A 22752-nucleotide genomic window follows, 5' to 3' on the forward strand; every position below is an offset into this window, starting at 1 on the left:
TAAATAAAAGTGGGAAAATCTGAAGATCAATCGACATGTGGGGCTTCCCCGGTGGCTCAGAGGGAAAATAATCTTCTTGCAAAGTGGAAGATGAGAACTAGATGCCTGGGTCAGGAAGATCCCCTGGAGAAGGGAATGGCTACCCACATCAAGATTTTTGCTTGGAAAATTCCAAGGACATCCCGGGTGTGATATTTTATTATAACTTTTCCAATTGTTCCCATTGGGGGAAACTACTCAAGGGTACACAGGATCTCTCTCTATTACTTTTTGTACCCCTATGTGAATCTACAATTAACTAAAAAAAAAAGTTTAATTTAAAAATCTTCACTAGCAGCATTTTCACAGATAATATATTACTGAATATAGTATTGAAAAGGGCACATTGAAAAGGGCACATTCTTATCAGCATATTTTCCTTATGAATGAAAATATACAAGTGAAGAATTCTTATAAATCTACCTTCTTATGCCCTCAACCTCCTGCCATTCTACACAGTCAATCTAGAGGTACAACATCAAGGTGACAAATTTAGCACTCCTTATGAATTAAGGTTCCTTTAGTGAAATTGCAGTTTTATTAAAATAGTCAATGTTATTTTTTAAATGTTTTCAAATAAGCCTTTTAATCATAGTTGATTATGCTTGATCGTGAATAACTAATGATGAGTAACAACCATAATGATAGTGACTGACAATGGTGTTGATAATAATAACCTCAGGGATTGTGGGGCTAGTGGTACTGCTTGAAATGATGATAATGAGGATGGTGATGGACTCATTGATGGCAAATTACTTGAAAAAAGGCATTAGACTGTAGTTTGTCAAACAGCAAGTTGACTTCCCCAATAAAAAGAAAATTAACACACTTGGGACCCAAGAAAATAATGCACAGCCCAAGTGTAAATCAAAATTCTAATTGTCCTTTGCTAAGGGCCCCAGTCTCTGAAGTGACTGCCTCCCAGGAGAAGTTCTGCTCATATACATATAAAAACACCCCCACATCTCCAAACCTCATGGACCCTTTTTTCATGACGGTGCTGGTCCCTTTGAGTAAATTTAGGGCTAGATGTAAATCTATATGGTCCTCTTGTCTCCTGATATTAATTTCCTAGCTGTCAAAATCGAGGCATCTCCAAGAACTTTCAGGAGACTGTGTACAGCTGTACATGGGCAGAGGTATTTAATTACAATTTAAACAATTCTATGAGAAAAATATTTCTTTCATCACCTCTTGAGTCTAATGCAGGCTATTCTCAATATGTTTGCCTTCATCTCCAGGTGGTTTTTCTTTGTGTGCTGTGTTCTTGGGGCAGCAATCCTGAGCCTCTGATGGTCTGGTAGAACTGGAGGTAGGAATTGTAGTGACCGATAGCAAATATGGGGTCGTGTTTTCCTATTTTATATTATTAGATGATTGTGGGAATCAATAATTAAGTCAATGCTGTCTAGGATTTTCCCATCTGCACCTCACTAAGTAAATACTGTTCGCCCTATACTGCCCTGTGATTTCTGGCAATGGTATATTCTAGGTGGATTTTCTATGTTTCTTAAGTTTTAAGAGGTGGATTTGAGTAGAAGGGAATTTGTAAGATAATTTTAATCTATTGTTGCTCCCTGCAAGAATGTTTTTCTTTTTTACAATGAGCAGAAATAATACTCAAAAAATCTTAGTTACCTCTGATAGCAATTATTATAAAGTTAGCAATTTAACCATCAGTAATTTAACATGTAGAGTTTATAGTGCAATTCAGATTTTCTTGTCTTCATACTATTAATATAATCAAGGATTTTAACACCTAGAAAAAGAAATATAGTTAGTGCTAAAGTTACTATTATTATAGGAATGAGGCAAGGCATTATAAAGTGATACATTAAAAAAGCAAGTTATAAAAATTATTTAAAGTACATGTATGCTTATACACATATAGATACATATGTGAAAGAGAAAGGACATGCTCAATCATGTTGGACTCTTTGGGACCCTGTGCTCTGTGGCCCACCAGGCTCTTCTGTCCATGGGATTCTCCAGGCAACAATATCGGAGTCAGTTGCCATGCCCATCTCTAGGGGATCTTCCCAACCCAGGGATGGAACCCTGGGTCTCCTGCATTGCAAGCACATACTTTACCAGAGACACCTAGATAACATATTTTTGTTGATATTCAGTCACCAAGTCGTGTCCGACTCTTTGCAAACCCATGGACTTCACCACGCCAGGCCTCCCTGTCCCTCATCATCTCCCAGAGTTTGTCCAAGTTCATGTCCATTGAATCAGTGATGTATATATGCATTGAAACATTGAAAAACACCTAAAACAATAGTGATGACTATTGCTTGTCTCCAAGGAGCAAGAAGGGCATTTTATTTTTGCTTATTTGTACTCCTGATTTTCTGCAATGCATAAATACTGGCTTTGTAATATTTCTTTTTTATTTTTTAAATTAATTAATTAGTTGTTTGTTTTTTTTTTCCTGCCCTGGGTCTTTGGAGTTGCACAAGGCTTCCTCTCGTTGCGGCAAGTAAGGGCTACTCTCTACTTGCTGTTCCCAGGCTTCTCATTACAGTGGCTTATCTTGTTGCAAAGCACGGGATCTAGGGCACAAGCTTCAGTAGTTGCAGAACTCAAGCTTAAGTAGTTGTGGCGCATGGGCTTAGTTGCTCTGTGGCATGTGGGATCTTCCCAGACCAGGGATCAAACTCATGTCACCTGAGCTGGCAGACAGATTCTTAACCACAGGACCACCAGGGAAGTCCTGCTGTTTTCTTTAATGCATCTGAAATTGGTCATAACATCTATCACCTTTGTCCAAAAATTCAATAAATTAACTTCACTAAATAATAATAAACTGCTACAAAGACAATAATCTCGAACAAGGTAACATAGTTTAGTGGACAAACAACAAACTGGCAGACAGAAGTCCTAAGGTTTAGTTAGACCTAATTCTGTGTCTTCCTAGTTTTACGCCTTTTGGTAACTTATTTAAATTTTAGAGCTTCTGTTTCCTAGAGAATAGGAAAATAATACAGCATTCCCCTTTTTATATGCTATGCACAATGTAAGACATCAAGGATAAAACACATTCAATCACAACATTGCTTAGACCTCTAGGTGCATCGATTTGTAAGGCTACACACTTCGGCCAAGGGAAGAGCTCATGATCAGAAGAAAGCAGTTTCAGTTCCAAATTCTTCATAATTAGAAAGTCTCTGGAAAGTCACTTAGTGTCTGGCCCTTCAGTTTTCTCCATATAAACATGGGAATGAAAACTCTATTCTAAACACATTTCTGCTCATATGCAGTATTTTTCAGAGGAGTTAATGAGAATGACTTTTGAAGAGCAGTATACAAAAGTCAGTAACTGTATAAGTAACCAATTAAAATAATGCAAATTTAAGACTTTAACTTAAAGAATACCTGTCAGAGAAGGGATATCTATAGGTATCATAGCCAGCAATGATGATCCATGCTTCTTAGGACCTATCTGTAACTTAAGTACTTTGTCATTAGGGAGATGATTGCTTGATATCATGATTAAAAATGAAAATAAGAACAATAATAAAAGTAGCTGGTGAGCATTTACTCTGGAATATCCTATATGTCAGGGCCTAGGCTTCACCAGAGATGAATAAATTAGAACCTCTCTGGGTGAAACATAGATATCAACACTTTTTTAAAATGTTTCAGGTGATTATAATGTACAGCCAAGGTTGAGGACCATTGCCTTAGGGCCTGAGGCCAGTGAAAAACTAGGAAAACATTCCAGACATCTACTGACAACTCACATCTGTATAGGAGATGACATCCTGAAAAAAAAATTCTAACTGCATTATCCCATATTATTTCTACAACCACCTTAGAAACTGTTATCACTCATCTCTTCATCTTTCAGACACAGAAATTGACTTGAAACTCAATAATACTGTTGTAACTACCATATCCCCCTGACACTTCATCAACCTGAGATAGGTTACTGTATGTTCACATTCAGTCAATACTTAGGACTTGCATAAATAATAGAAGAATTTCATTTCTGAAATAAATATATATCTCTGCTATTAACTCTACTGCTTATTACCTACAGGATTGAGATTCTCAAACTTGAACCTGCTTCAGCCTCATCTGGAGACAGTGTGATACACAGATCACTGGGCCCCATCCCAGAGTTCCTGACTTGGTAGGCCTGGGGTGAGGCCTGAGAATCTGCATCTCTAATGTCTTCAAGTGATGCCAGTGATGTTGGTCCAGGAATGCACTGTTTGATTTGTTTTGAATTCCAGACATGGAGTTCATAGAACAGAGAGAATAGTGTGATCTGGAGTGCTTAGAAAGAATCCAAGGAGGACCTACAGACTTTTGAAAAAGAAATGGATTTTGTTGGTCTTATAGGAATCATAGAGTATTTTTTCTTAAACTGGGAGGATTATTAAGATGATCTGGTTCAATCATTCTGTTTATAGATAGGGAAACTGAGGCCAGAGAGGCAAAGGATGTGTCCAAATGTAGACAGCTAGTGTATGCCAAAAATGTCTGGAATTCAGATATTTTTATTGTTAGGTCAATACTTTTTCCTCTATACAGTGATTTTGGCTTGTATGGAATAGAAATTAGGATGGTAATTAGGTCTAATTGAATCAATAGGTTTGTATGAGAGATCCATGAGAGATATGAGCTGAATAAGGTGAAGACCAGATCCTGGAGGATCTTGAATGTTTTCTTGAAGACTTTAAATTCAGAACAACAGGGAGGCATACGAAATACTTCAAGTCATGCTGTCTTTTCTCTTCAATGAAGGTGATGTAAGTATGTAGGTATGGAGAATAGATTGGAGTTGAGGAAGAAAGTGGAACCTTGAGGAGTCTGAAGGACCTTGTAACAGTCCAGGTGTTAGTTCAGTTAGGGGCCTAGTTGCATTTCAGTTTGTATTTAGAAATTTGTAGGGGGTTTTGAAGATGACACACAATTCTTTGGTAAGATGTGCGTACCCAGAATTCTTAGAGAGAGCTTGAGAGTAAAAAACCTGGAGAGCTAGCCTTCTACCTTAACTCTGTATATGGTTGTAAATGACATTTTAGTATCTAAGTGATGATTCCTCTTAAGGAAGGCAAGCCTGGAAAGTAGGAGTAGAAAATAACACTATACTAGTGTGAAAATAGTGATGGAGGGAGGGGAAAGGGCAGAAGGAGCAGATGGACAGTGAATGGGATCAGCTTCCAAGGGAGGGCCTGGACATCTCGGTCGGAGGAACTATGTTGTAGCTAGAGAGTCAGGCCTCCAGGGACTGCAGCCTCACACGGTCGTTTTAGGACTCAAGAGGCCAACAGAAGTAAGATCTGCCTGCACATGCTTTGTAAGATCTACCCACAAATGCTTTGGGTGGATGGGTTGTGCTAAAGCCCAGGCCCACACATGTATCCACATAGATTTTCAACCAGGGCTGATGAGAATAGATTGATACAGTCCTTACCAAGCCAGTGAATTGGCACAGGGTATGATACTTTAAAAGTTTTTTCCATCCTCAGGAATCTTTTTCCATCTCTAAGGAAAAACGTTAAAAGTCAGCAAGAAAGTGAGAACACAGACCTTCAGATAATATCTCATACTGGATCTGAGAGTTTGGGTTGCAGAAAAAAACCTGGTACTAGAGTATTCAATAAATACTGAGCAGGACTTGTTAAACACCAGATGCTATGCTAAGTGTTGGACTTTAATCTTTTGATCATATTGCATCAAATGTTGTTGATACAGAATATTAACATTTGGTTCTAGTTTGCATTAAGCCCCATGGGGATTCTCCAGGCAAGAATACTGGAGTGGGTTGCCAGACGCACTGTGCTAGGTTATTTGAGAACCATGAAAGTGACAACAGCTCCAGATCTTGCCCCCTTTTTGGCTCATCTTTGAAATACTCAGGGTCTTGTAACACTCCTGAAACAAACAGCAGGATGAGGGAATATTCATCGGGAAAGACACCAGGATCACTCAGCTGGCCCAGATTCTCAAAACTAGCTTCACCAAGGAGTGCAAGAAGCAGCCTTTCACGTAGTTCTTCTCTCACATCACACAGGTCTCCCAAGGAGAATGGTTGCAGAAAATCACTCTACAGTGACAGAGTTCATTCTTGGAGGTTTAACAAATCAACCAGAGCTCCAGCTCCCCCTCTTCTTCCTCTTCCTTGGGATCTACTCTGTCACCATGGTAGGGAACCTGGGCATGATAACCCTGATTTGTCTGAATGCTCAGCTTCACACCCCCATGTACTATTTCCTCAGCAACCTGTCCTTCGTGGATCTCTGCTACTCCTCTGTCATCACCCCTAAGATGCTGGTGAACTTTGTGTCAGAGAAGAACATCATCTCCTATGCAGGGTGCATGTCCCAGCTCTACTTCTTCATTGTGTTTGTTGTTGCTGAGTGTTACATGCTGACAGTGATGGCCTATGACCGCTATGTTGCCATCTGCAGACCTTTGCTTTACAACATCATCATGTCTCAAGGAGTCTGCTCCCTCCTGGTGGCTGGGGTCTATACCATGGGGCTCATTGGCTCAACCATAGAGACTGGCCTCATGTTGAATCTGCCCTATTGTGAACACCTCATCAGTCATTACTTCTGTGACATCCTCCCCCTCATGAAACTTTCCTGCTCTAGCACCTATGACACTGAGATGACAGTCTTCTTTTTGGCTGGATTCAACATCATAGTTACTAGCTTAACAGTCCTAATTTCCTATGCCTTCATCCTGTCCAGCATCCTCCACATTCGTTCCACGGAGGGCAGGTCCAAAGCCTTCAGCACATGCAGCTCCCACTTTGCAGCTGTGGGGATTTTCTATGGAACGACCGCATTCATGTACTTGAAACCCTCCACAGTCAGTTCCCTGGCCCAGGAGAATGTGGCCTCCGTGTTCTACACTACAGTGATCCCCATGCTGAACCCCCTGATCTACAGCTTGAGGAATAAGGAGGTAAATGCAGCCATGCAGAAAACTCTGAGGGGAAAATTGCTTTGATGCAAATGTCATCATTCCTGCTCAAATTTAAAAATAAGTTGTTATAGACTTTTGGACTCTGTGGGAGAAGGCAAGGGTGGGATGATTTGAGAGAATAGCATTGAAACATGTATATTACCATATGTGAAATAGATTGTCAGTCCAGGTTTGATGCATGAGACAGGGTGTTCAGGGCCGGTGCACTGGGATGACCCTGAGAGATGGGATGGGGAGGGAGGTGGGAGGGGGCTTCAGGATGGGAAACACATGTACACCAATGGTTGATTCTTGTCAATGTATGGCAAAAACCACTACAATATTGTAAAGTAATTAACTTCCAATTAAAACAAATCAATTAATTTAAAATTTAAAAAAAGAAAAAAAACAAGTTGTTATGAATCCCAGAGGGAACTCCTCTGAATGCTTGTCACCTGGGATGGGATACAGTCCCTTCTCTCAATGTCTGGGTGACTTCTCCTGCCTCCTTCCCTCTTCCTTCCTTCCCTCTCTCTACTCTCAGATCTACTTAAAACCAGATGATTTTAATGTCATTTCTCTCATTTAGGAAACATTTTCTCTATCCTGAGCCCTATGGTAGAACTCTGCTCTCTTAATTGCAATTTAGCATCAATTTTAAACTTTGGCAGATTCACAGATAAAGAGACTAAACAGTGGCTACTGGGAGGAGGGACACTGGGGCAATGGGATTAACACTACTATGTACAAAGTGAATAAGCAGCAAGGATGTATTTTATGGCACAGAGAAAGAAAGACATCAGCTTATAGTAACTTTAAATGCTGGTTTAGTTGCTAAGTCAGGTATGACTCTTTGTGACCCCACGGACTGTAGCCTGCCAGGCTCCTCTGTCCATGTGATTTCCCAGGCAAGAATACTGGAGTGGGTCACCACTGGAGTCAACTATAAAAATGTTGTACATCTTGAAAAAATATAATATTGTAAATTAAATATAATTAACAAAATATAAATGTATGATGTACATGTATAATGTATATACATAAATGTATAATGTAAATACAAATGTATAAATGTTAAAAAATATAATATTGTAAAAATGAAACTTTCAGCAGTGAGTCTGAGAGTCATTCACTGTTTAATTTTCTTCTATGTAGAATGTATTTCTCAACTTAGTTGCTACTTTTTTGCACTTGGGGGTACACAGGCAGAGAGGTGGATCTGAGAGTGACCAAGAAGTGATGCCCAGGCTTTCTCATCCAGCCTTCCTCCTCTCCTCTCTTTGACTCCTCCCTTCTTATTCCTCCCCAAGAACTTCTACCTGATCCCTTTGTGTGATTTTCTTAGTCACAATAATAATAATGCCAGCCACTAACATGTTTTTGGACACTTATTCTTATCCACCTAAGTCTCCTAAATGCGTATGGCGTATACGCCATATTTCAATTATACTTCACAGTAGTTCTGTACCATTGTTTCCCCACTGACTGTGGAATTTAGTGTGGTAACTAGCCCAAGGTCACACAGCTGGTAAACAAAGACACTGGGGTTCAAACCTGAGTCCAAGTGACTCTGGAGCCCACACTCTTGGCTCTCAATCATCCCCGGTGCTTTAGGCTGGTGCTCCCTCTGAACAGTGTACTGATCCTGCCCTATTGTACTCTTCTAATTTCAAATGCCTCCTGAAACCCATTCCTCAGATCCTGACCTTTCCTCCGCTTCCCTAATCTCCACATTTATAGAAGCTTATTCAGAATAACTAAGGGAAGGTGACACCAAAGTGCCCAGCTCACCAGCTTTGCCTGGCACCTCACCTCTTTTAGCACTGGAAGCCCCCACCCTGGGGGTCTCAATTTTGGTGGAAGGTGTCTTGCAACAATTTTACAGCCCCGAAATTATTTCCAAAGCTACATGAAGCTAACGACATCATTATTGTTTAAATATTTAACATGCAACATATTTAGCATTTATTTTTTAAACACTCACTGTTATAACATAGGCAAGCACAGACACTCACACACACACACACACACACACACACACACACACACACCCTCTTTGCTATCTGTTAAGGTGCCCTGTGTCATCAACACAAGGAGCAGCCCACCACCCATTTTATAAAATTTATTTTATGATTTTGTTTTCAAATTATTAAATGCTTAAGGTGTATCATTACTTTCATGACAGATAATTGGCCAAACCGCCCATATGGCAGAAAGTGAAGAAGAACTAAAGAGCCTCTTGATGAAAGTGAAAGAGGAGAGTGAAAAAGTTGGCTTAAAGCTCAACATTCAGAAAACTAAGATCATGCCATCTGGTCCCATCATTTCATGGCAAATAGATGGGGAAACAGTGGAAACAGTGGCTGACTTTATTTTGGGGGGCTCCAAAATCACTGCAGATGGTGATTGCAGCCATGAAATTAAGATGCTTACTCCTTGGAGGGAAAGTTATGACCAACCTAGATAGCATATTAAAAAGCAGAGATATTACTTTGCCAACAAAGGTCCATCTAGTCAAGGCTATGGTTTTTCCAGTGGTCATGTATGGATGTGAAAGTTGGACTGTGAGGAAAGCTGAGTGCTAAAAAATTGATGCTTTTGAACTGTGCTGTTGGAGAAGACTCTTGAGAGTCCCTTGGACTGCAAGTAGATCCAACCAGTCCATCCTAAAGGAAACCAGCCCTGAATATTCATAGGAAGAACTGATGCTGAAGCTGAAACTCCGATACTTTGGCTCCCTCATGTGAAGAATTGACTCATTGGAAAAGACCCTGATGCTGGGAGGGATTGGGGGCAGGAGGAGAAGGGGATGACAGAGGATGAGATGGCTGGATGGCATCACCAACTCGATGGACATGAGTTTGAGTAAACTCCAGGAGTTGGTGATGGACAGGAAGGCCTGGCATGCTGCAATTCATGGGGCTGCAGAGTCGGACACGACTGAGTGACTGAACTGAACTGAATTTACTTTAATCTCAGTCTTCACTGAAACATGTCCTGTCAGGTTTATGAAGTGCTGATAATTTATTGCTCTGAGTCCTGAATGATATGTAGGTGATCACAGAGGATGGGGGAGGGACCCAAGCAAGAAAACAGCATGAAAAAAGACACGGAGGTGCAGAAGAACCCAAGTATATTTAGAGAAGATTAGGTGAGATTATAGGGCTTCCTGGTGGCTCAGCAGTAAAGAACCCACCTGCCAATACAGGAGACCTGGGTTCGATTCCTGGGTTGGGAAGATCCCCTGAAGAAGGAAAAGGCAACCCATCCCAGTGTTCTTGCCTGGAAAATCCCATGGACAGAGGAGACTGGTGGGCTACAGTCCATGGAGTCACAGAGTCCAACACAACAGGTGAGATTATGGCTAAATCTCTGAGTCTACTGAAGAGTATAATAGGAGAGCTTTAGGGAGAAGGGTGTGATTGCTCATCTTATGTGTCAACTTGGTGATATCATGTTAGATGGAGGTTGGAGTTGTTATTATCTTTATTTTTATATAGACATCAGTATGATTAAGGGAGATGTGTATGGGTACCTAGTTGACAAACAGCAGACCATGATGGTTAGTTTCATGTGTCAGCTTGGCTAGGCTATGGGTCCAGCTGTTTGATCAAACACCAGTCTAGATCCTGCTGTGAAAGTATTTTGTAGGTGTGATTAACATCATGACCAGTTGACTTCAAGTAAAGTAGATTATCCTCCCTAAGGTGAGTAGGTGTCATTCAAACAGTTGAAGGCCTTAAAAGCAAAGAAGTTTCTCGGAGAGGAAAGAATTTTGCCCCAAGACTGTAACATAGAATCCTGCCTGAGTTTTCAGCTTGCCTGCCTGATGGGATTGAAATTCAAAACTAATAACTGTCAGGGCTTCCCTGGAGGTTCAGTGGTAAAGAATCTGCCAGCCAAAGCAACAGACATGGGTTCGATCCCTGATCCGGAAAGATCCCACTCGCCATGAAGCAGCTAAGCCCGTGTGCCACAACTATTGGCCCTGTGCTCTAGAGCCCAGGACCACTACTGAGCCCACGTGCCACAATTGAAGCTGGCCCACCCTAGAGTCCATGCTCCACAACAAGAGAAGCCGCCGCAACGAGAAACCTGCACACCGCAGCTAGAGAGTGGCCCCCTACGAGAGAAAAAAGCCCAGTCAGCCGAGAAGACCCAGCACAGCCAAAAATAAATAAAATAAAATTTTTTTTAAATATCAACTCTTACCTTGATTTCCAAGATGCCAGGATGCCTGACCAATTTGGGACCAGCCAGGCCCCACAATTATGTGAGCCAATTGCTTAAAACAAATCTCTCTCCAGGTACATATATGGGGGAGGTGGGGGGAGCTGTGCCCCTGCCAGTCTTAATCCTAGCTCTCCTTTCCTGTCCTTCCCTGCCCTGTGCTGCTGGGGCTGGAGGTACACCTGCCCTGGACGGATGAGGGTGTAGTGCGCAGGCTCTGTGGGGAAGAGCAAGCCTGTGTGTTTGGTGAGGCAGGGAGGGTAAGGAGTCCTAGTCAGAGCTGAAAAAGGCACAGGAACTAGCGAAGTAAAGGCAGGAGGGAACACGTTCTCCTGCTTCCTGGGGTTCCTTCCCCAAACCACAGGGCCACAGTCAGATTCAGTTCCCAGGGAGAAGGCAAGTAAGAGGCAAGGTTGGAGTGAGTCCAGGTCAAGGAAATGGAGGGCTTGCCCAGAAAACTAAGACAATCTCCTTCAAAGTCCCATAAAAACATCAGCACTCAAATTGCATGGTTTAACCTAGAGTTCCAAGACAGCTCTGAATGCTGAGGAAGGGGAGGGTGAAAAGAGAGAAGACGAGAAAGAGAACGTGATCAGGACTGAGTTGAGTCTGCAGGTACTGGAACTTTGGACAAGTCCTCATCAAAGTTGATGCCTTGGTGGGACTTCTCTGGTGGTCTGGTGGCTGAGACGCCACACTCCCAATGCAGGGTTCGTTTCCCGGTCAGGGAACTAGATGCCACATGCTGCAGTTAAGAGTTCGCAGCCAAATAAATAAAATTAAAAAAAAAAAAAAGATGATGCCTCGAGATTTCCCTGACCATCCAGTGGTTAAGACTCTGTCCGTCCAACACAAGGGGCTCAGTTTCAATCCCTGGTCAGGGAACTAAGATCCCACATGCAGCACGGTGTGGCCTAGGAAATAAATAAAAAATAAATATCAGTGCTTAATAAACCAGAAGAAAAAAAGATGATGCCTAAGGTGATAAAGTGAGTGAAAACGTGAGATAACGGTACCGAGATTGGGAACTGTGAAGCTCACGCCAGTAACATGAAATCCCGCCGCTGTGTTCAGGTGCTAATCTAGGAGAGACAGCACACTCGTGAGGGCCGTTGCTCTTGTGATCACAAAACTGGTGCAGCCCACATCTCCCAGTCAAGCCATGGCTCTAGAAAACACAGCAACCTAGGAAGCAAGCATGAGCAGGAAGGAATCCTTGGAGAACAGAATCTCAATAGTGACCACAGAACACTAGTATCCAAACCGAGGGATCACCACCAACAAAACAAATAAAAGACCTAAGCCCTGTTATCATTTTGGGTGAATTGAAATATGAAGAGAGCTATAAAGGAGAAAGTAAAATAAGAGAAAAGAAGAAGAATGTGGAAAGGTGAGAGTCTCAGCAGGTAAGAGTGGTGAAGCCCCTGGCTTCCCTAAGATCAGGAGGAAGCGAACGGCTGCAGATCTGCTGCATGTGAAGTCAGCCTGGACTAGCAATCATGTGGCGGAACCATGTCTCATGGGTAGTGAGCTCTAGGTTTAGAAAAGAAGAACTGCATTAGAGATAGACAGGCTTCCCTGGGGACTCGGACAGTAAAGAATTCACCTGCAATGCAGGAGACCCAGGTTTGATCCCTGGGTTGGGAAGATCCCCCAGGGAAGGGAGTGGCAACCCACTCCAGTTCTTGCCTGGAGAATCCCCAGGGACAGAGGAGCCCGGCAGGTTACAGTCCACGGGGCCGCAAAGAGTCAGACACGACTGAGCAACTAACACACAACACAACACACATTAGAGGTAGAACCAGTTCCTTGCCTCCAGAATGAGAATTTCTTTCCCTGTATCAAGAGAATGGCTAATCTTTGCGCAGATGTCAACTAAAAAGTTAGTCATAGCCTGAAAGTAGAATTATTTTATTTGATGGGAATGTTTAGGACTCCAAGTGCTGGAGACAGCATCTCAGTAACCCTGAGAAAACTGTTCCAAAGAGGCAGGAGAGGAAGTCAGGCTATACACAAGTTTGCAACAGAGGGTAACAGGTAAGTCTGAACATCAAAGATTATTGTTATGTAAGGAAACCTAGATATCAAGTAAGGAATTTAGTGCTCTTCTTTGTATGGGAAGATGCAAGCCTCTGGGCTAGCTGAATTCATTCCTTTCATATGCACTTTAGCTATCTAGGGCCAAATCCTGTTTTTTTATTTCTCAAATCCCACTGCCCCCCGCCCCCTTCAGCAATCACCACTGGGGCTTGGCAGTGTCTGCTGGATCGCAGGCCTTGTGTTCCCTTTGGGGAATCCTCTTTCAGATTTGGAAACTTGAAATCACTGATGACTGTGACATCCTTGTTTATTGATATGGCCGGAGATATTCCATTCCACACAGAGGAAGAGGAGTAAGGTAGCAGTGGCTATCTCTCTTGCCCCTTCCATGCTTAAGTGTACCCTTCCCCTGTAAATTCACCTGGATAGGTGTGTAGCATTTATAGGTCCTCATGCCCCAGTCCCCACCTCCGCCTCCACCCCTACCCATGGCTCATCACTAAAGGAGGAAACAGAACACGCTCCATCTGGAAAGCAGGACTCCATCTTGGGCCTGACTGTGGACTTTGAGCTATACGCCCAGTATCTATGGAAACGACATACCAACTGGGATACCAGGCCCCCTGGATGGAAGAGCCCCAGGGCTCCTACCTAGACTCTCCGTCACCTAAAAGAATACCCTAATTATCTGTGTAACCAAATAGAATCATAAATTCTATTATGCTTATTGGGGTATGACCACAGGCCTATTGATAATTGTCCACTGTTAACTACCTAGGCTTAAGGCATACAAATCATGGGTTAGCTTTGATTGTATCTTTCTTTTCCTTTGTTCAGACTAGTTTCAGACAATTTGGGGAGGTGGGTTTGAGCACTTACACTTAGGGTATATAAGGTTTTCACAAAAACTGGTCGAGGTCCTTGGCTAAGAGGAGACTGTCTCTTCCTTGGGTCCACTGGTGTAATAAACTGCACTCCACTATCTGCATTGTCCTTCTGAGTGAGTTTGTTTCCCGGAACACGTGGCTACATCACCAGTCCAGAATGGGCTGCTCCAGGCTGTGTACCAGAATCCAATCCACACAGCATCTCAGAGAAAGTCACTTGTTGCCCAGGCTACTCAGAACTCCGCCTTTAACCAGATCCAAAGACTGAGCCCTGAAAGAGACCTAGAGACATTATGGTCTCTCCTCCTCTCACGCAGATCAAACAAGTGGAGGGGACAAAGCCAGACCAAAATCCTAATCCAAAATATTCCAGTGCACAGCTCTCGGTTAGAAAGGATTTGAAGAGACATGAGATACAGCCGCTCCCCCGCTGGTGTCATCAGAGAGGGTCCTATAGTCCCTTCTCTCCCGCTCCTGTAAGGGAAAACACCCAGATTAGGGAGAGAGGAACAGTCCTGAACCTAGATCCTTCCATTCTCTGTTACGATAGGAAAAGAAATGCCTGGGCCCTTTCTTTCTATGGGCTTTCCTGGTGGCTTAGACAGTAAAGAATCTGCTGCAAAACGGGAGACCCGGCTTCAATTCCTGGGTTGGGAGGATCCCCTGGAGAAGGAAATGGCAACCCACTCCGGTACTCTTACCTGGAAAATCCCAAGGACGGAGGAACCTGTTAGGCTACAGTCCATGGCATCTCAAAAAGTCGGACACAACTGAGCGACTTCACTTTCACTTTGCTTCTACATTATCCTGGCAGGAATTCTGAGCTAAAGACCAAGATTAAGGCTATGCCTGAGGCTCCTCGCCAAATGACAGAGAGAAACATCATGTGTTCATGTCATTGTGACCATAAGATGCTATTTTTTAAAGAGTATTACTTTACATGTAATTATATCAGAGGTCTAAGTAATAATCAAGAGGTGGTTCCCTCAAACACTCTCCCAGAGTTACTATAGAAAACCAGAAATCATGGCCTTCAAGTTCTCATGTGAACTTTCATATTTCAGCCACTACCACTCACAACTTCACTTCCACCCTGGCACTGCTTACCCCAGAACAGTGGAGGGAGGAGCCTACTCTGTCCTCCCCCATTTGGCCCTGGGGCCCAGGGATGATGCAGGTGGGAATCTCTGCACTCGATCCCTACAGAGATGACCAAAATTCATACACACATTTTGTGAATCTGGAAATCAGGCAGAGCTTTAACAGTCTCTACATGACAAACTCTAGTGCTTGCTTTTATTTTACTTTTGAAAATAAACATAAATATATATAAATATTTGGATACTATATCTATGTATGTAGTCGCTCAGTCATGTCCCACTCTTTGCGATGCCATGGACTGCAGCCCGCCTGGCTCCTCTGTCCATGGGATTTTCAAGGCAAGAATACTGGTGTGGATAACCATTCCCTTCTCCAGGGGATCTTCCTGGCCCAGGGATTGAAACTGCATCACAGGCAGATTCTTTACCATCTGAGCCACCAGGAAAGCGCTGAATGTATATATTCCCCCAATTAAATAAATCATGTGTACATATAATATATATATACACTTATATAAATGCATTATATATAATGTATTTCCATTTTTAAAAGTAGGAAGCAGGGTCTAAAAATCAGCAAAGGCGACTTCCCTGGCAATCCAGTGATGAAGACTCCACACTTCCATTGCAGGGGCACAAGTTTGATCCTTGCTCAGGGAACTAATGTCCCACATGCTGCTCAGCATAGAAAAACACAAAAAAGATTATCACCTACTTTGAAAAAAAAAAAAAAGAAAAAAACTTGCTTTTTAAATCAGCAAAGGCCTAAACATCTTCAGTGTCAGTTCAGAAGGTGACACCTACTGCCACCTAGTGGCAACATGCCTAAAATTCAAGGACAGGAATCAAAGGTGCTCAGGACTCATCTAGCCCAGGGAACACCTGGTCTTTACACAGCAAGTTCCAAAACACAAAGAAAACCCAGATTTTTATTTACAAGTTCATCTGCACAGGAGTTGCAGTGGGTATGAGGAGAGATGGTATAACATTTAGAAATGAACACCAGCCTTTAAAGATACACAGGAAGTCTCAAGTATGTCTCACTATTCTTAAATTTTTTACAATTAAAGGAAAAGAGAGAGAAAGGGCATGAGGGGCACATTTTTAGGGTAATGAAGGTACCCTTATGTTTGTACACTGAAGAAAAATTAGTAGAGAAAACTATATTGAAGGTACAAGGAAGAAAATGGGACTTTGAGGATGTGAAATACCTGAGGGGATGAGAAGGAGTGGGATCAAGAGCTTTTGACCATATCCAGTATCACTCATTATGGTAAATACTAAATGAAGTAGGAATTGATAGACAATTCTTTTATTTTTAATTTTTATTGGAGTATAGTTGCTTTACAACATTGTATTCATTTCCACTGTATAGCAAAGTAAATCAGTTATGTATAAACAGATAGCACCTCTTTTCTGGATTTCCTTCTCATTTAGGTCACCTAAGGGCACTGGGCGGAGTTCCCTGCGCTATACAGGAGGTTCTCACTAGCTAACTATTTTATACATAGTATCAATGGTGTGTCCATGTCAACCCCCAACTCCCACAATACATCCCACCCCACCCACTTCCCCCCTTGGTGTCCATCTATTTGTTCTCTACACTGATAGACAATTCTATAGATGAATCGGGGCCGTTCTTAATTTTAAAATATCCATTGTCGTAATGAGCTGAATTGTGTCCCCTCAAAATTTATATGTTGAAGCCCTAATCCTCAGTATCTCAGAATGTGACAGTATTTGGAGATAAGACCCTTAAAGAGGTAATTAAATAGCATCTCAGAATGTGATAGTGTTTGGAGATAAGGCCGTTAAAGAGATGTTTAAGTTACATTGAGGCCACTAGTGAAATAAAGTGAACTGTTAGTAGCTCAGTCGTATGGAACTCTTGGCCACCCCATAGACTATAGCCTGCTAGGTTCTCTCTCCATAAAATTTTCCAGGCAAGAGTACTGGAGTGAGTTGCCATTCCCTTCTCCAGGGAATCTTCCAGACTCAGGAATTGAGCCTGTGTCTCCTGCTTTGCAGGCAGATTCTTTACTCTCTGAACCACCTGGGAGGCCACTAGGGTGGGCCCTACTCCAACCGGACTATGTCCCTAGAAAAGGAAGACATTCAGACACAGTGAGAGGCACCAGGGGTGTGTGCACAAGGAGAGAAAGCCATGTGATGACACAGGGAGAAGCGGCCATCTGCAAACCAGGCAGGATGTGTGGCCTCAGGAGAAACCAAACATACTGGTACCTGGATCTTCAGCTTCTGGCCTCCAACACTGCGATAAAATAAATCTTTGTTGTTTAAGCCACCCGTTCTATAGTATTTTGTTATGGCAGCCCTAGCAAAGTAATACAGATGCATTTCTGAGTTTTTTTTAAATACATATTATTTGTTTATTTATGTGGGTGTGCTAGGTGTCTTAGTTCTGGCCTACAGGATCCTTCATTGCAGCATGTGGGATCTAGTTCCCTGACCAGGGATCAAACCCAGGCTCACTGCATTGGGAGCACAAAGTCTTAGCCACTGGACCACTGGGGAAGTCCTAATGCATTCCTGTTAAAACCTGAGCCAAGAACTGGATGCCCACCACCTCTTCTATTACTTAATGTTGTGTAGAAGGGAAAAGGGAATGCCATTAACCAAGAGAAAGGATTTAGAGGCAGAAGAATCAGAATGGAAGTGGTAAAACTACCACTATGTGCAGATGATATTATTATACATCCAGAAATGTCAAAAGAATCAATGAAAATATACTAAAAATAATACCAGTAAAATGCAGGAATAAAATTAGAAATCAGTATACTTCATATACAAACAATAACCTGTTAGAACATATAAAATAAATCTCATTTCAATAGAAAAGTAAAATAAATTCCCAAGCAAAAATCTAACAAGAATTTTAGCAAAACCTATATGACTAAAGATATAAACACACCTAACAAACACAAAGAAATATAGAAAGACATTTCAAGCCCTTGGATTGGAATACTCAACCGAATATATCAGTTACAATTTTGTTTATAATAGGATTTCAATAAAAATAGCATCATGCTTTTTTCAAGAGAAATCCACACTGATTATAAAGTTTATGTGAAAGAATAAACAAGCAAGAATAGCATGAAAACTGAACACGCACATTGTTTAGAAGCTAACATTAATAGGTATGGAAACATTACAAAGTTTCTATAATTAAAACAGGTTAGTGTTAACACATGAATAGAATGGTAGGATGTTGAAATAGAATATAAAACTCACATATAGACTGGAGAACAATAGAAATGGAATATATGATGAAAGTAGCATCTCAAATCAGCAGAGAAAAAAATGGGTTCCCATTTTCTTAAATAGTAATGTTACAACTGGATACAACCACATGAAAAGTAATAAAATTAGATTCCTTTTTCACACCATAGGCAGTATAAATTTCAAATGTGTCCAAATATATATTTATATCACAGATAAAAAGTTAATGTCTTAAAAATAAAGAGCTTCTATAAATTGAGAATCCAGAGACCTACAACCCAAGAGAAATTGGGCAAAAGATGTGAAGAGATTTCCAAGAAAATAGAAATATTAATGGTTTTTAAACGTATGAAAAGATGCTCAACTTTTCTCATATAAGAATTGCAGATTAAAATTACAGAGAAGATACTTCAAGAAAAACTGGGGTTGAGACTTTTCTTTTCCAACGTCGACAGAGCAACAGGGTTTAGATTTTCCTCATGCTTTAAACAACTAGAAAAATAGAATATATGAAACAGTTATTTTCAGACATTGACAAAAGGCAGCTGAAGAATCTAATTCTGGCAAAAAAAAAAAGAAGAAGAAGAAAGAAAACCAAATGTGATCATTCTGACTTTCTCCCTAGAGACAATTTCTATAAAAGGGTGCCAGAAAAGAGAAGCAAACCAAGCTTGGTGGTTTCTCTAACTGAGGAGACAGATGCTGGACTTCAGGGAGCCCAAAGCAGCTAGAGTCTGTGGAGCCAAATATGTGTGCAAACAAGAATTCCACAAACCTGCGTAGAGGTCTAGTCGAGACTTGGACTTGATACAATACCTGAGTACAGTAAGTGCCCTGCATACGAATGAGTTCCATTCTGAGAGCATGTTCCTAAGACCAATTTGTCCATAAGTCCCCCCAAAGTTAGCCTAAATACCCAGCTGATGCAATCAGCCACATAGTACTGTACTATAATAGGTTTACAATACTTTTCACACAAATAATACATTTAAAAAACAAAAAAAAATTCAATCTTACAGTACAATTCCTTGACAAGTTTAATAGTATATACCAGCTACATCACCCCTGCTTTTATGCTTGCCTTGGACATCTTGGGCTTGAAATAAAGATACTGCACTATTTAACTCTACATAGCACTGTACAGAGTAAGCCCACAAAAGTAACCACTCATAGAGGATGCGAGCCGTGACAATGTAAGTCAGACACGTGAACTAACTTAGGTGATTGGACATGTGCGCGCACATTCACATCTTGGAAAGTTCACAACTTGAAGGTTCGTGTGTAGGGGATTTAATGTACAGTTAAATTCCATGAGGCCAGGTTTAAAAAAGAAGAACAAAAAGAGCATCTTGGACAAAACCAATTACTAAAGAGCAATAAGCAGAACAACGCCCAGAGCTCACACAGCCTGGCATCATCCAAATTCTTACTAACTAACGAGAGAGGAGAGATTTCAATAAATCCAAGGGCCATACCTGCTCCAGATGCTCAAAAACAAATTTCAAAAGGTCAGATTGATTCTAGAGATAAGTGAAGCCTGCTAGAAGAAAGCTCAGCACACTTTAAAGGAATAGACGAAAATCCAACGTTCAGCAGCATAAGGTCTACAATGACCACATCCAATCAAAAAGTACTTGATATGGAAGAAGTAGAGAAATTTGGCCTGTAAACAGCAGGAAAGTAAGTCAACAGAACCAGCCAAGAAAAAACAGAGGTGATGGAACTGGCAGATAGAAACTTTAAATTAGCTACTATAAATATACTCAATATGCTCAATAATTTAAATATACCTTTTTAGTGTGCTTTTTTTAAGCGCACTAAAAGAAAGATATTTTAAGTGAAACATCTAATACTTAAAAATATATAGTATCTGAAAAGAAAAAAAATCACTTCCTTGTATTAACATCAGATTCAACACTGCAGAAGAAAATGTCTATGCCTTTAAAGACATAGCTATAGAATCTTAACTGAAACACAGGGAAAAGACTGATATGAAAATGAATAGAGCCTCAGTAACCTATGGAACAATATCAAGCAGTTTAACATAGATGAAAGTTGAGTCCTAGCAAGAGAAAGGGGGAAAAAGAAAAATATTTAAATATATAATGGCCAATAAAAGTAAAGAGGGAAAGCAAAAAAAGAAAAATACTAAATTAAAAATATTTTAAGCCTATATATATATATATATATATATATATATATAATGGCCAGAATTTTTCCAAGTTAGATGAAAAGTATATACCCACACTTCCAAGGAGCCCAATGAATCTACAAGCGGAATAAACAAAAATAAAACTACGCAAAGCTGCATCATAGTCAAATTGATGAATATCAAACATAAAGAGAATGTTTTAAAAGCAACAAGAGGACAAAGAGCACATTACATACACAGGAACAAAATAAGAATGACTAGACTACTCATCAGAAATGCAGAAGACGTAAGCAAAAAAGATAATGGAATGGCATCTTTAAAGTACAGAAAGAAATGTCAATCTTGAATTCTATATTCACTGGTAACATCTTCCAGAATTGGAGGTGAAATAAATACGTTATATAAACAAAAACAGAGAATCTTCTGCCAGCTGATTGTACTACAAGAAACATGGAGGGAAGTTCTCCAGGCAGAAGGAAAAAAGATGGAAGACTGGGGAGCCCCTAACATTGTAAAAATTAACCTTGGAGATATAATATAAATATAAACTTGGAGAGCACCTAAAATTGTAAAAGTGCGTGGATAAATATGAAAGATATTCTTCTCAATTTTTAATATGATCATAAATAAATGAAGGAAAGGTGATAGAAAATGAGAAGCATGGGCTGCAAATGTAGGTGGAGTGGTGAGATTAGGCTTCACTGTGAAGGTAATACTTGTGCAAAGACTTGGAAAAGACATGATTGAAGTTCTCCTCGGTCATATCAGCTACTCTAGCATCCATTTGGGTGAACATGCCTCAGTAAAATATCCCCACTCGGCAATATATTTCTATCACACATTTCAGTAACCATACCAAAGCCCAAAGCAAAGGAAGATTTAGATACAGTGAGAGTTTAGAGGAACAGATTTCTTATGACCTAAGAAATCGTTAAGTCATTTCATGAAGGTACCTATGTATACCTAATTCTGTATGCCAAACACCCAGCCCTGGCACCTCTAAATTCCATACACTATACAACTGACTTCAGGAAGGGATACAATAAAGCCATTTCTTCAAGGACTAATATAGCTGATATGTGATCACCTGTACTCCACATTCCTCATTTCAGGTCACTGTTATCTGAATGAGGACAGGCTTCTCAGCCAGAGCAATAAATCTCAATATGGGAAAAATTCAAACCTCAGAGAGTGGGTAGGTTAGATATATTTTCGGTCAGAGTTAAGTGCTAGAGTTCCCTTGGAGAAGTTATTAAATCATAATACAGAGGTCAAAACCCATCTTCCTCAAGGCCTGTTTATGTTTATGAGAGTAAGAACACACTTATCAATGATTGCTTACATTTCTCCTTGGCCAATATTCAACCAAGACTGAGAAGTAATGGTGACTTATTTATCGATTTTTCACTTAGAATTTTGCTGCATGCTTCAGGGTTGTTAATAAATCCCAATCCTTGTCCTCAATCCCATTGCACAAAGTTTACATTAGAGAAAAGTGGCGCTTGCTTCAGCAGCACATATGCTACAAACACAGGAAAAACAATTCATTATCACAAACTTCAAATAAGCCCCAGAAGGCAGACTCTCCCTGGGACTCAGGAGCAAATAAGACCTCAGGGGTTCATTAAAAGTTGACTTTTCTCTAAAATCCTCTGAGGGCTCTTGTCTGAATGATGCAACATCAGGAACAGTTCCTCTGAGTTGAAGTTACTTCAGAAATTGTTGCCATGGAAGCATCGTTTCAAATGCATTTCAAAGCTATTAGAGCAGCCCCTTTTCGTGTGTTTGCACTTTTGCTTTTTCTGCTTTATTTTTACTTTTTTTGAGGTAGAATTTGAGGTAAAATCTCAGCTCTTTGCAACCGCATGGACTATAGCCCACCAGGCTCCACTGTCCATGGAATTCTCCCGCAAGAATACTGGAGTGGGTTTCCATTTCCTTCTCCAGGGGACCTTCCCGACCCAGGAATTGAACCCATGTCTCCTGAAATATGGGTGGATTCTTTACCATCTGAACCACCAGGGAAACCTCTTATTTTTACTGTTTTTGAGGTAAAATTCATAAAACATAAAATGTACCATTTTAAGGTGTATATATGGTGGTTTTTAGTACATTCACATTAATGTGCAACCATCAG

The 22752-nt window shown here is 40.8% G+C and overlaps 1 protein-coding gene across 1 annotated transcript; it reads left to right on the forward strand.

Moving 5' to 3' along the window:
* Positions 1–425: 425 nt before the first annotated feature.
* LOC110149994 (olfactory receptor 8A1) lies at positions 426–7011 on the forward strand. Its single transcript, XM_020912750.2, has 2 exons — positions 426–439; positions 6078–7011. Exons 1-2 carry the CDS (start codon positions 426–428, stop codon positions 7009–7011), a joined length of 948 nt encoding a protein of 315 aa, XP_020768409.2.
* The last annotated feature ends 15741 nt before the right edge of the window (positions 7012–22752 follow it).

This window comes from Odocoileus virginianus, chromosome 28 (assembly GCF_023699985.2).
Source record: "Odocoileus virginianus isolate 20LAN1187 ecotype Illinois chromosome 28, Ovbor_1.2, whole genome shotgun sequence".
Classification (NCBI taxonomy): domain Eukaryota; kingdom Metazoa; phylum Chordata; class Mammalia; order Artiodactyla; family Cervidae; genus Odocoileus; species Odocoileus virginianus.